Source organism: Pelecanus crispus, chromosome 1 (assembly GCF_030463565.1).
Source record: "Pelecanus crispus isolate bPelCri1 chromosome 1, bPelCri1.pri, whole genome shotgun sequence".
Lineage (NCBI taxonomy): Eukaryota > Metazoa > Chordata > Aves > Pelecaniformes > Pelecanidae > Pelecanus > Pelecanus crispus.
Genome location: NC_134643.1, coordinates 16,556,209 through 16,571,850, shown reverse-complemented (window position 1 = coordinate 16,571,850; position 15,642 = coordinate 16,556,209). Strand labels below are relative to the sequence as shown.

The window sequence follows — 15,642 nt, the reverse complement described above, 5'->3', positions numbered from 1 at the left end:
ATAACCATCATAATTTGCCCAGATAAACAGAGAAGTCTTGAGTTCTCAAACAGATATCTTCTGACCAAATTTGTTCTCATGAAAAATAAGCATTAAAAGGCACTTTAACTTATGCACGTATATAAAATTAATCCTCTGTTGCTGACTGCTGCAAGTTAACCTCAGCTGTGTGCTTGTATATGACATAAGTGATGTCACACTGTTTATCCAAATGACATTGTCACAGGAAATAGCTATTATTAGCCCAAACATTTCCCTTTTAGGAATCCGTTGGAACCTGATCCTGCTTATTTGAGTTTATACTGATACAAGTCCCTGAAAAGGTCATGCTCTTTTATTGCAAAACCTTTGCCTCTCTTTTTTTTCTTGAAAAAGCAAGTGAACAACACCTGAACATAATTATGCCCTCTGTCTTGCAGATGACCCAAACAAGAAAAATAAAGTCTCTGATCTAGAGTTTTTCTAAAAGGGATATCATATTAGGTGTCAGAACAATTCCACAAAGTTCAGAGGTGTTGCGAGGAATTAGAAGAAAATTTGTGTAGGGCCAGCCTAGGGTTCAGTTAGCTTGAACCCAGTCATTTGGAGCTGTGAAGTCAGAAATTTCTGCAAGAGTTAAGAATCTGTATGCTAAACATACAGTTTGATGATTATTTTTGTTAGGATAGGCTATCTGATATTGAATGAAGTGTAGGAAAATAGGTATTCCTTTTGTCTGTAGCCATATAAGAGAATGGATCTGACTCTGAACAAATGCAAATTACAGGGTTTTTTTGCTTGAGGTCCAGCTGCTTTTTGTACCCTTTTGAACCCTTTTAAATGCAATGTTCAGACTTAAACATATAGTAGAAACAAAGCTGAGCACTGAAAATGCTGTTTTCAGTTTTTCTTAATGAAAAACATGCTATGTTGGGGGGTATAAATCCATGTTTAAATTACATTTCCCTGGAGAGTCAGCTTAATGCCTACTGATGAAATTCAGCACTTTACTGATGCTTGAGCCAAAACAAGATCCTTTAGTACAAGACTTGTTCAATGATTATCATCACTGCAGGGTGAGAGATGATACCATATATAGTATAGTTTACCATACTAGATCAGGATTAGAGTTACTCCTTCAGTTCTCATTGCCGATTTGGAATGGATGCATAGGACCGTGCAACACTTAGGCCTGGAGGAGAAGCCAGTGCATTTTAGGATTTATTCTTACATTATCAAATCATCTTTTGATCCCTTAGAAGGTTAAAGAATATTTTATTGTCCTTGAGATTTTTGTATGTAGACAGACCCAAGCATTTTCCTTGATGTAATAATTCAACAAGCAAAGTTCAAATGATCAATAAGAAACCATAATTTCTGCAATGCTGCCTTATGTGCTCTGTCAGCAAACAAGGAGAGTGAATGAGCATTCATCACCTCCCTGGAGAAACAGGACAAATCAGGGAGGCAAGTGGAGGATTTTTTTTTCTTTTTTTGGTTGACATCAGATCATAGGAATCCTTGCCATAGTTTGTCTTAAGTTTGCCAAAAAAATAAGAAACTGTAGTCTGTCATTCTAGAATGGTACATTTTTGGAATACAGTGCAGAGTGTGCACTTCATCTCTTCAGAATAAAACCTTCTTATTTCTTTTGCTGTGACACTCCTTTTTAAATCACAGGGGTGAACACAAACGCCAGCTACTTTAGTATATTTTGCTAACAGATCCCTCTCCAGGGAAGAGGCTCATGAACCAGGATTTAATTCAGAAAAGAAAATAAGCCTGAATTACTATAATCAGTGAATTTTTTTTCAGATCGATGATAAATGAGCTGATACTCTAGAACTTTAATATTAGTATCAATGTCTGCAAGGATACTAAGGATCAGAGGGGTAAAGAGTGAGCAAAATATCTAAAGCCTTCTTAAGTGGTCACTGTCCATTAGGAACAAACAAACATGATTTTATCGCAAGCAACATAGCCACTGCTTCTGTGGCTGTCCTGAGTATGTGAAGGGTGTCGTAATTATTTTTCTCCAGGGTTAGTCAATATGTAGAAGGCCTGTAGGAGAGCTATCCATTTGTAAATCAAAATCTGGATCTATAATCTATTAAGAGGGTCAGAAGTGTACCTGGGATGGCTAGGAAGCTGTGGGTGATTACAGATGATAGCATGATTACAGCATGTTACTGACTTCTGTAAGCTAGATGTTAGAGGGGTGTAGTGTTTGTGTAACTAAGAAGCCTTGATCTGCTTATTAATCGTCTCACAACTTGAAAAATTAAACTGTATGTAGTTGTTTCTTTGGCTTAAAGCTACCTATGTGTTTCTGCATAGAATGAGATGTTACGAGACAGCTTGCTGTGGGGTGGTAAAAAGCTGACATGTTTCTACAGTTCATTTATTTTGTATGTTTTGTATGGCTTGTAGGGTCCCTGTCTTGACCTTCTCACAGCCTGTTGTCTGATGTTCTGGTGTTAAATAACCATTGATAGCTGCTTTTCAGTAAACCTCTTGTGTTTTAAATATATTCAGAACTTGTCTCAGCTGATCTGATACTGGAATCAGAACTCCTAATCAAATATTATTTCTTGTAATTGTTAGAGGTTTCTGAATATCCCACATATTTCCACCCCAAAAAAACCTGAAGAACTTACCTTTCAAAAGCACTGTTCAGTAGCAATGCTTTTCATAGAATGATAGAATGCTTTGGGTTGGAAGGGACCTTTAGAGGTCATCCAGCCCAACCCCCTGCAGTGAGCAGGGACAGCTTTAACCACATCAGGTTGCTCAGAGCCCCATCCAACCTGACCTTGAACGTTGCCAGGGATGGGGCCTCCACTACCTCTCTGGGCAACCAGTTCCGGTGCTTCACCAGCCTCATTGTAAAACATTTCTTCCTTATATCCAGTCCAAATCTATTCTCCTTTAGTTTAAAACCATTACTCCTTGTCCTGTCACAACAGGCCTTGCTAACAAGATTCTCCCCATCTTTCCTGTAGCCCCCCTTTAAGTACTGGAAGGTGGCAATAAGGTCTCCTCGCAGCCTTCTCTTTTCCAGGCTGAACAACCCCAACTCTCTCAGCCTGGCCTCGTAGGAGAGGTGCTCCAGCCCTCGGATCATTTTGGTGGCCCTCCTCTGGACCCGCTCCAACAGGTCCATGTCCTTCTTGTGCTGAGGGCCCCAGAGCTGGACGCAGGGCTCCAGGTGAGGTCTCTTTTAATGGGCTGTGGTTAACCATGCTGTTAAATGGGCTGTTTTAAGTTGTTTCAACCACTGATGATTTTTGTGTAAAGCTTTCCCTCTAGAATTCTGCCAAAAAATAAGTGTGAGACAACTTGAAAATAGTCTGACTACTATATGCTTATTATTTGGTTAGATCCAACCTTAGAGAAATACTCCTAGGTCATCATTGAGATTATTTCTTCCTGATCAAAATGTTTGATTTGCACTTAACTTTCAGTAACCACTACTAATAGAACAATTCGAATGCATTAGTTCATTATATGACAGTGAAATAGATCTAAGTCAGGAGAGACTGTTAAATCACTTTATCTGACCTCTGCAACTTGACTTTATCTTAATGATTCCTAGTTTTTACTTTGATTAAAAATAATCCAGCCACCAAGCCAGGCAACACGAAATTGCTACTCTACCTTTAATTGGTTTAGTGGTGGACTTGGTAATGTTAGGTTAATGGTTGGACTGGATGATCTTAAAGGTCTTTTCCCACCTAAACAATTCTATGATTCTATGATTCTATTTCAGCTAGAGCATTTTATCCTCAAGAGATGTGCCACGATCAGGACCACGATCTAGATATCTGTATGTCAGGGAACTGGCAGGGTGAAATATGCCCTTGCAAGCAGTCTGGAGAAAGAGTAAAGTGAAATCCTACAAAAATGAACACTATTGATCTTTGAGAAATATTCCGGTCACGGGAGTAGTCTGCCAGCCATTAGAGCATTCTCTATGATTTGAAGAGGAAGAGATCCTTTTCCCCTGGCATCTACCTGATGTTTGGTAAGAATCTGTGAAGCCAGTTGTGCATTGGAGAAGAATATTTTTTCTGATCTGCTGAAGGCAGAGGATCCTAAGTTTAAGAACTGATACAATTAACTGCTCTACCACAAGCCTGCATGTGGTATGAGGATACGGAAGGCAAAGCAGAGCTGCTTATTTTCTCAAAAACTGCTAGAGAAGGTTTGTGGAATACACAGTTTCACAAATATACACATGTGAAGGCTAAAAAGATCCACTAAAGCTATATCACTCTTCACATTTTGGTCCTTCCCATCTGTTACTCACTACTGCTGTAGGCTTTCTCAGGAAATATGTTTTTTAATGGCCTTCAGAAGTATTTCATAGTGCACTCTCTTTAGAATGTATTACCTTTTGAAGAAATGTTCCTTGGTAAGTAAAGAAAGACTAGAGAGTTTAAAAAGTAATCTCATCTTTTCACTTACATTTAATTTTCTCTGGAATAATTAGAAGTTGTTTTATCCAGTTAGTTGACTATTAGTAAAAATAAACTAGAGAGAGAAGGCAAGGAAGGTGTCAAAAATAGCTGAAGGTATAGTTGAATATAATCTGTGGTTATGGTAGGCTTTTCAGTGGAAAAAAGGCCAATTTTGATTTCCAAGGATTAAAGCACATAGCTTTTATTTAATTTTGTGGTAAGGCTTTATGTTATTTGTCTTAATCCGGCCTCATAACAAGCAGGAACATGTCATCAGAATTAGTACATAAATTACATTTATTTTTCCTTTGTTTTGCCCTTTTTGTATCAAGCCAAAGAGAGTTGGGCACTCTTTTTACCTTTTCTCAATCATCTTTTTCAGTTTGGCTTTTGGGATGCTGCTGTTTGTCTCCTCCTTCCCAGCTGTTCACTAGAAGATTCAGGACTGAAGCCAATTCATTTGCTTTCCTACTTTATTACCAAAAATGGCAAAATTTTGCCAATGTTGTCATTTTCCCGCTTCAATAATAGATAATAAAGTTGCACGTGGGAATTTTTGCATATCTTCAATTTTTTGAGTGTGGGTGGAATACTATTTCAGGCTCTTACTCTGAAATACTAAAACATGAAAGACTATTATTTTTTTTTTTACATGATAACCAATATTTTTAGCTTATTTCTGATTCATCTGAATCTGAGATAAGCTATCAGAGGCACAGAAACAAACGGTCATGTGTATGCCCTGGGTTACCTTTCTCTAAAGACCTTGGGAAGACAAAGTCTTTGAGACACTTACTGTGTAGAGAAGAGGGGGGAAAACCCCCCAAACTTCTGGGAAATGTATGTTTTTTTCATTTTGCATTTTACCAGAGGACGAAGTTACAATTCAGCTGTAACTGAGTTTGATAGGAAGTAGTTTATATCTGTGGAGGACAAATTCTATTGACTATAAAGACATTTAAATACTATATTGTACAGGGTGTTTTGTTTTAATTGTATTTTTAAATGCTGTATAGCTTTATTAGAAAATATTTTTTTAAAAGACAAGTGGAGATAAAAATCTGTTTAGATTCCTATACTATATCAAGGGCCAGGTATGGACATTGTGAGGAATTACTAAAATAAATTATCTGGAAGTAATAAACTCTGACACACTGTATTGCTCATGTGAAGGGATCCGTAGTCTTTACACCAAATTAACATTGAATAATGTAGCAGGTGTGTGCCTTCCTGCTCCGACTTTGCGATGTAATCATATGTCTTCCACTGTTCTTCCTTCAGATTAAGGTTGTCTCCACCCTTATTAATGAAAGCATACGTGGCTATGAAACAGTTTTGTTTAAGATAGACTGTGAATTATGAGTTGCTATAGATTTTAAGGTGAAAGGGGAGTATGACATACATGACTCAAGAAGTCTTGCAACTTTGCATATAATCTCAAGAGCTAAAGGACATTTTTGTAGAGGACATGTGATTTGATTTCAAGAATTTAAAAAAAAGAAAAAAAGATTAACTAACCTATCCATTAATTTATCTGTTAGGTTGGTTTTTTTAAAGCAGAAAATGTTCACCTTTTGTTCCTTGCCATCAGTAATGGAAGCTTGTTGTAATATAGGCATACCCACTATCCATTGAGGACGTACTCCTGAAAAATGCAATGCTAGTGTTTCAACAGAGAGCAAAGCAATTTTCCCTCTTACAGCCAAGGTAACAGGGTGCAGATGCATGTGGGTACTTCAAATACACAGGGACAAGACCTGTGTTGTGGAGGATGGACATTCAATGGCAGGGTTTTCAGGATTGCCAGCTGGAGGAGGTACTGGCTTAGCAGCAGCTGACTTTTCTGACCAGACTATCTGTCTGAAAGAAAGCGCTCAGCTGCTTCCTATATGAGATTGATTGCTCAATTTTCATTTATTACTGTGGGCATTCTTGCACTCTTCTACATTTTCACTGTGCAAATCATCTTCCTCAGAATAACTGAGATCAATTAAAGCAGTCAAAGATGAAAGACTGAAAACAGGGGGTTATTATAATGATTAGCAGCAATATGGGATATTAGGTGATGGGTGACAGAAGTCCAAAACTGAACATATTGATGAAACAGATAGTGGAGTGTTCCTTTACCATCGAACAGTCATGTTGCTGCGGAATGTCAGTAATTAGATATTAGGATAATCAGGAGTTAGTGCTTTTGGAACACATCTTGGAGGGTAACAAGTCTTTTAAATACTTCTTTTAGCATTCCCAGTCATGTTACTATGTTAATATTTATGTTTCTGAAATCAAATGCCTTTCTGAGGTAACAAATAAATCTCTTGGCCTCCTAAATGTATTGGTTGAATTTTAATTTTCCTTCTAACAGCTTTGTTAAAATACATTAGATACCATTTAAAAATGATAAGATGTCAAAGGAACATGTAATACAAGAAAAAGACTAGGGTACTGACTGATAGTTCAAGGATTTAATCTTTGTTTCTAGAAGTTTTCAGCTACTACATTTAATCTTCAAAAGGACAAATTTTAGAGGGTATGTAGTTTGACTTTCAAAGAAGGGATTGGGTGCTGGAAGAAGATATGTAACTTATTCTCTCCTGGAAAAGAGAAATACTTCTCTGCCAATTCCATGAGGTGATCAGAAGAGAATGTTCTCCTTCCATAGAATATTCCACCTCAACGTAGTTCTTTAGGTGATGGATTTTAAGCAGCTGATGTATGTGCCAAGGACGGTATACTGTAGTGGCAATGAACCTTTAGTCTGTGGGCCCCTCAGGACAGTTGACCCAATCTGATACCTGCTTCTGAGAACTCACTGCATGCTGGGATGTGTGATGATGATAGCTGCTTCCTGATGGCCAGCATCTTTCATGATGGTCTCTAGTGCTTCCCTGGTACATCACTATGCAGAGGCTTTTTAATCCTGTTGTACGCATGAAGACAGACACACACGCACTCTCACACACACTTTCTTGGTGTCCAAGACGTGCCTGATAACAGTGTGTGAGCTGAGTCAACTTCATGATCACCACAGATTTCTCAAGAATTAGTCCTGTCAAACCAGCTTACTTTCCTTCTGTTGAAGGGTGATCAGTTTAGTGGATGGAGGTGTAAAAGTTGGGGTTTGATATTTTGTCTGTGATACTTCTACATGTGGCATTTTCAAATTCAAATTGAGGAAGGATAATCTAGATGAAAGTGCTACAAGATCAATGCAGAACAGTTTGGAAAACCATACGCAGTGTTGACTCGCTTCTAAAATGGAAGAATGTATCAAGTGAGTTTCTGCAGGGATTTGCCCCAGGGCTAGCACTCTTCACTGCTTGCATTAATTATCTGGATGATGGAATACAGAATATACTTATTAAATTTACAGACTGCACCTGTCTGAGAAGGATTAAGAGGTCTTGTAAGGACAGAGTTAGAATTCAGAATAATCTTGAGAAATTGATTTGAAAAAAACAAGATGCAGTGGAAAAGGAACAAGTGTAAGGTAATGCATGAAGAAAAAGGAAAAAGAAAAGTATGGGTATATAGTAGAAGCAGCTGTGTGGCTAGTAGACCTGTAGAAGGGGATTTTGAAGTTAAAGGGGATTTTGAGGTTATAGCGGATTACAGGCTGAATGTCAGCCATGTCAAACAGATACAAAGGAGGAAAATAGTGTACTGGGAGGTGTAAACAAAAGTATAGGTTGTTAAATATTAAGTTATTCCTGTGCTCTACTCATGTGGAGCGACCCTTGTGCTCTACTCAACCCTGTGGGTTCTAGTAGTGAATTCAACTCCTCAAGAAGGATGTGGACTAACCTGAGAGAAAGTCAGGTGGGGAGCAATGAAAACTAGACTTATGAATAACAATTTGGGTAAATTTCTGCTAGGTGTTTGTTTGTATTTGTAGCTGTAGATACAGTTGTTTTAGAGAAGGAGAGTAAATTTGAACTACTTCTTAAAATCCAGTCTGTATGGTAAATTTAGTAACTTCTTGGAAAAGTCAGATGACATGGTGTCCTGGAACTGACACCTGAACAGATCCAGCACCCTGATTGCGGTGGATGCACACATAAGAGATAGCTCACATGAATGTACGTGAGCGCTGACTCTCCAGCAAGTGACGTGTCTCCGGCACACAACGCTATGAGCATGTGCGCTGTAGTCTTCTCATAGAGTAGGGAACATGGCCTGTGGTCCTCTCCTGCACAAAGGCAAGTGGCCCACCCAGCCAGAAGGGCTGGGCATCTCTGCAGTTGCTTTTTAACTTACGGTCAACATGACACTCACATTTTAATGGATTTGAAGTTTCACTAATGGAAAATACTTGCTACTGTAATCAAAGTAAATCACCATAGACAATTCAATACTGTGTTTCACACAGTTATAAGTCTGTGAATCTGTTGGCACACTACCTGACGTGGGTGCAAGGACATTCAATACCAGCAGTTTGCTTTCTTGTGTACATAGGCCAGCAGCATGTTTTGAAGGTGGAAGAAAAAGAGGGAATCACTGTGGTTTGTCAGAATGCTAAAAATCTGAATGACAACTTTTGTAGGAGTCCACTGGATGACTGCAAGGTCATCAGTGGCTGGCTGTGATAAGGAAAACACAAGAGAAATCAAGATAAGGTTTGTGTAGGATAGAAGATGAAGAAAATTTTAAAAAGAACTAATAAATGAAAATGTGCTGAAGAAAAAACATGACAGCTTTTAAATTAAGAAAACAAAAATGTTAAAATAATTGCTGGTCAGACTGATGAAATGGACATTATGTAGAGTGTTAAGTAGAGCAGGGAAGAATTTATGCTCTTGGAAACAGAGAATGGCGTCTGAGAAAAGGACTCTACGTTGACGAGTGCTATAGAGATTCAAACTTGAATAATTTATTTTCCCAAGTAAAAGTATATGCTTCAGTGATGCTAGTCCTTCAGAAACATATGTAAATCTGTATGTTTAAACTATCAGTTGGTATTTACTAAGCCTTTTAAATTAGAGCATGAGGTTGAAATACAGTGCATATGTTTGCGGTTTGCTGGGACTCTGTGCATGTCTAAGGAATGCTCTCCTCACATCATTAGGAATAATCAAAGAGAAACTCCGCTGGCCTTTTGAGGAGTAATGTTCTTCTAAGACAGTACAAATAATTTGAAGGGATCCAGTCAGGAATTTCTCTCAAAATATTTGTGCTGTGCTCACCACACCGCCTCACTTGCTTAATATAAGATGCTGTTGAAAAGCCTGTGTGCCGATGTAGAGATAAGAGAGTCATGTAAAGAAAGGGTAGACTATAGCTCACATCTTAGGAATTTAAATACACGTTATGGGTAGATCATTTTTGTGAAAGGTAGTTAACATATATAACCTAATAGGTTTTCAATTTCTATGTCGGGGGTTGTTTACTGAAAATATGAGTAATACTGGAAATCAGTGAAGATGGACACAGTACTTCTGTAGGCTGGGTGGAGCTGTAGAACTTTAGCAGTAAGGCACAATGTAAATTTATACATAAAAATGTCTGTGCACTGCAGAACTTAGCACTTGTGGTAACATAATATCATACTATATTGGTAAGCCGAAGGGGACAGCAGACAATTTTCTTCAGTTGTCAGTTTCCCATATCTCTCCTTTCCATCAGCTGTACCTTTTCTCCACTGGTGATAGAGTCATTATGTTGAAGCTGGATTTGTACATTTTTGATCTTAACTTGTGTAGCGTGTGACAGCATTATTAAAAATGTTTGTGACACGAGTGATCCACTTGAACACAGATAAAGGACAGTATTACATACTGAAGGTCTGTTTCTGGGAATGCCTCTAGACTGCTATTAAAAAAAAAAAATTCAGTGGGTTTCAGTCATCAGACATTTTGGCAACAGTCCATGATTTAAATGACATTTTGATCTCTGTTCAGGATGTCTGGCTGACCGGAAAACTAAGACTACTTTTTTACATTTATCTTGGTAGTTAGAGGTACTAAATTATGTATGTATTATGTAAAAGATAAAATATTAATTTCATTTTCTCAAAAAGCGAGTATCTAACATCAAACAAAGTCTTACCACTCATCTAGTGTCTAAAAAAGATACTGTGCATAGCCGTATGTTTCTTTTAATATCTTTACTTTTTGTCAGTCCATGTGGCTTTATTTACTGGTATATAACTAGAAAAATACAATTTTTAGCTGACATGCTCAACTGTCGTGTATTGTTTAGTCCTTGTGCAAGCTTACAGATATGTGCGTGTGTTTTAATGGATCAGTTTGTTCAGAGATAGTACTAAGTTGCAACATTTCATCAGGTTAGTTCTTTCTATTCATGATAAATCAATAAACATATATTTGGATCATGTACGTTACCCAAGTTTCAAGCAGAAGGAAAGCAACCACCAAGACTGAGAAACCTTTATGCCTCTTCCAGAAATACCCTGTGCCAAATCTCATATTTACTGCACATTGTTTCCGGGTGTGCACAGCAAAAATGCTGTTACTATTCTGTTGTATTTGGTATTTTCTGTTCTGAGCTGGAGAGTTGGTGTTTTCAGTAAAAGTTTACCTGAGTTTGGTCTGTCCCTGTACATTAAATAACTCTATAATCCGCATTACCAGAATTCCTTACAGTTCCTGTTGCTGTTACCCCTAGAGCACCTTTGTGACAGAGGTGAAGTACCAACATCTGTGGTTTGCAGGTGAAGAACAGGGAGATCATGGCCCAGATTTATAATGCTCCTAGGTCTTGCCATGCACAGTAAGGGTTGTGGCAGTGGGGAGTGTGGTGTGGGGCTACAGGAGTGGGGTTCGCAGTACCATTTTAGTCATCTAGGTTCTGCCCTCAGTGAACTAAGCACCTAAGAATGAGATTTCCAGCAGAGAAAGTCAGTGTATAAGAACTGAACCTTGGCACATGTTTGCAGCTCTTCTAGGGGAAGTTTTGCTGGGATTCACCAGCTGCTACCTTTCCAGAGTGTAGGTACTTGGGGCTTCCTTCTAGGCATGGGTGACTGCTTGTTTAACTACACAAGTGATGATGAAAATGAAGGTGGTGGTGAAGTGTTAAAGCACTCTTCAGGGAGTGGGAATGAAGGCCAAGGTCATCCTAAGCCTGGAGGGCTTTGCCCTGTGTCTCATTTGGGAGGGAGCGACCTGCCCTCGAGCAGCAGGCAGGGCTGAGGTGGTGGCACACTGCTGTGGCTGCCAAAGCCCTTGGCACAAAGGCATGTCACTAAATGATCTTTGACAAGCTTATCATTTACTCATGCAGACAACACAACTCATCTGTGCTTAGAGGTTGGATCTGCGTAATAAAGATGGTGTAGACCCAAGGGATGTGATATGCATGGGTCAGAGGGAATAACTGTAGTCCAGTGTGGACAGCGTATCTGGCAAGTTCTGCGTTTGGCTTATTTTGTGAATTTAGGCGTCAGTGACTTGCTGAAAATCACATTTTAAACTGCTGAGTCTGAACTCTAGTCAATGGATTGTTTTTTCTCCCTATAACTTAAACGCAGACTTAAGCCATTGACAGAACTGCTGTTTTACAGACTGTTCATCAACTGCGCTGCTATTACTTCTTACCCAAGAATACACATTGTTGAAACTGATTTTAAAAATAAGCTTGCCCGTACTCTGGTGACTTAAACCTGCAAAAGGGGAAGGGACAGCAAACAACATCTTTCAGTATTGCTTCCTTTCTGCTGCTGCTCTGGCTGTAATGCAGAGGCAATTTAGTTTTTTTCTTTTTCCCCTTTTTTTTAATCTCCCCTTTTTTTGCTACTCAAAGTTATTTTTTAAAATAGAAATAGAGAAGGCAGGAGCAGTGATTGCTGTAGGGAAGTACTATGGAAACCTGTCACGACAACAGTTTCAGATGAAAGCGAATCTTCGGCTGTTTAAAAAGTCAAAGTATTTGTCAGATTCTAGTGCCTCCTCTAGAGGCAGAGTTGGAGAGAAAGGAAGTATATAGAGAGGTGTTGAGGAGAAAATACATATTCTTGCTTTTCACTGGGGGAAAATGCATTTCTGGGTTCAGCCTTGCAATTATATATCCTGCAATGTACTTATTATCTGGGACCTAAAATTGCCCAATTATTTAATCTGTTATAATGCTGTGCTAGCAATATTGTCCTTTATGGTTGTTTAGACACATTTGCTATAAAATCTAGCTTGTGTTTCCAACTGTTTGTTGGTTTTTTTTTTTTTTTAAAGAAAACATGGGCAGATGCTTCCCTTCTTTGAAGGAATTATTCACAAAGCTGAAAAGAAGTTACTGGTGGTGCATACAGCTATAATTAAATAAATATACCTTTAACATAAATTTCAGTTGTGGATGATTGTCCGTATTTTCCAGGTGGAAAATGCAAAACATGATGTGAATGTGTATTAGATCCCAAGTCACTTGATATTTGTTCTCTGTGCCCTTGCTAAAGAAAACACCATCAAATGCATTTTGTTGTTATTAGTAAAGCACGCAGAAGATAAAAAATGATGTGAATGTGGTGCTGCTAGTAATGTTATGATTAATAGATTCACTTTGGTCTCCTGTTACATTCACAGTGCCTTTTAAAACTTGCTAGTTGTTTCAGCACTATGCTGATGCATAATCGTGTGGATACTTCTATATATATATATGAACGTGAATGTTTTTTAATTAAAATAAATGTTTGGAATGCCAGTGATTAATCACTAAAATACAGTGTCCAATGGTACTACCTGGGGATATTCCAAAAATGTGCAGTGAATTCAAATACCAAGGTATTCAATCTCCCTGCAGTCACTTAAGTTCCTGGGCATATTTTGTAATGTGTGTTGGTCATGTTTGTTGCTACTAGAAGTATTGGAAAGCAGTATCTAGTAAAGAGAGAATACATAAAGGAGGGGTTTTTTTTAATTTAAAAAATCCTGCTTTTCTTAAAGGATTATTAAGAAAAAGGAATAAAAAGCCTTGTTGGTGGAGAAGTCATTCTAAAGTAGTAGGTTAATCTTTTATACTGTGTAAACATGGGAAAATAGAGGCTTTCTTTTAAAATGAACAGGGGTTTTATTTTTACATTTTAACTTAAATTTTTTACTGCTGAGTTATAAAGCCTTGAAAATAATAGACATGGTGATAGTGTCTTTTGTCCTGTGAGATCCTGATCTTTCAGATTTTGATGGGTCTGTGTGCATTTATTAAAATACATATACTGAATTAGAAACAGATTATGGGATTGTGCAGACTTTGTCTGCTTTCAGCTGTGCTATAGAAAGCTTTATATCACTGCCATTGTGCACTTGCCCTATACAGAGGTAATTTAGGAAGCTTAATGCACTTGATGTCCAACTGTGACACAGTATTTTTGTAAAAGTAAAATTCTTCACTGCTCCTAGCCTGTGTAAATGGTTAATCGAAGTGGATTGACAGATTATGTGTCTGGGTTTTTTCTTCCATTTTTTTTTCCTGTAGGTGTTTGTGACTCATAAATGCAGAATTAGACTGAAAATCTGTGACTGGATAATGGAGTATTTGCAAGTGCTTTACTGCACTTTTCAGTGCAGCACAACAAATAGCCTGCACTTTCCGGTGTTCATTTGTAAGGATTTATTATTCTGTGGCCCTGCTAATCCCATAATTTCTGTTCCTGTTCTTATGATAGTGCAAGAAAGTGGTTTATAAATAGTTCGTATAAATGGGTATTCCTGAAAATACATCTGATCTGAACAATATTTTTACGTAACTGTCTTTTATGGTAAAGTAATAGGTGAAAATTGAGAGTCATTAATGTTTTATATCCCTTCACTCTGCTATGAATCATCACTTAGCTGTTAGCCAAAATCTTTTTATTCTGTTTAGTGACAATTTTATATGAGAATCAACTGGATAATTCACTCCTTGTCCTTTTCTTTGAAGGATTCGTCTTGATTAATTTGGCCAGTGGCCAACAAAATGTTAAAACTTAATCTTCCATTGTAGAGGATGTTTTAAATACCTATTAGCTTAGAGCTCAATAATGCTTTTCAAAGAATATGGTTAGCTTTACAGGTCAAAAAATTGTAGATATTAAATGAATTCTAAGGAACTAGTAGCTATGCATTGTGTGTGTTAGGGGAAAAAAAAAGTCAGAACACTTTAGAAAGCTATCAGAAACCACTTTGTGTGTTAGTTCTTCCCATTGAGACTAGATATTTTGAAATATGAAACACTTAGTTTGTTTTCATACCAATTAGTAGATGTCATTTGTGATCACTAAAAAATTATTCCTCATAGAATATCTATCATGAAAACACAGGAATGTTTAATAATATTGAGTTCAGCTTTCTTTGCAGACAGAAATTATTTTAAATTAGAGGCTGCTGTGTAGTCTGCTACTGTGTTCTGGTTGTCCATCTGTTTAGGTAGTTTCTCTGGACTGGAAACATGTCAACCATTATGTCTTGGCAGCTCTGACCACACTACAAAACTGAAACTGCACTAACACTAGCTAGTACCTATAAGGGCAAGAAGGTATCTGAGCCTAATGCTTTTAAGGTAATTAATGCAAATATGATAATTGATTCATCCATTTATATGCAGAGAGGCATGGGCCACTGCTATGAACAGCTCAACTGTGAAAGGCTTTGTAAATAAAATGCTGTAGGGGGACAGTGGAGGAGACTGAGGATGGTATGTGTCAATACAGGAAATGGAAACTAAGTTTAGGAGTTGAAGGTAGCTCCAAAGAGAAGGATATGAACGGAAGGAGCCGTTACGAGAACAAGACTACAGAAGGGCTGGATGTCAGAATGGGAGATGGGTCAGGTGGAGCGGTGAAATAAGGAAGTGGTGTTTGCCTTGCTACAGATCAATTGAAAATAAAGGCTAAGATTAGAACTAGAGAATAGTCGAGGTAAGATTAGAATAAGAACCACAGAGCTTTTTCTTTATCAAACATTGCAATGCTTTAATTGCATGGGTCTAGTCTTTATAGAATGAGCTTAATCAAAACTGAAATAAGGTAGTCGTCTTCCAAAGTCCTTGTCCATTCGAGTGTTTTATACCGAACTGGTTAAAATGATTTCTGATGTGGTTTAAGTACTCAAAGGTAAACAGCGTGTATGAAATTCTACTAGGATTCCAGGGATGCAACTGAGCAGAGACTGACCCTGGCTTTGGCTGGGTCTCTGTATAATCCATCCCAGTCTTGTTAATTGGTACTTTCGTGTGTCTGTCTCTCTTCAAAACTAAGGCTACACTGAGGTTCTTTCTC

General features: G+C 37.9%; 1 protein-coding gene across 1 annotated transcript in view; it reads left to right on the top strand.

The window, feature by feature from the left end:
• COG5 (component of oligomeric golgi complex 5) overlaps positions 1-15,642 on the top strand; it is a 200,895-nt gene that overhangs the window by 100,732 nt on the left and 84,521 nt on the right. The window contains exons 8-9 of the mRNA XM_075719793.1: positions 10,786-10,886; positions 12,626-12,692. Of these exons, the coding sequence (XP_075575908.1) occupies positions 10,786-10,886; positions 12,626-12,692 (168 nt within the window). The remainder of the gene's footprint in view (positions 1-10,785; positions 10,887-12,625; positions 12,693-15,642) is intronic.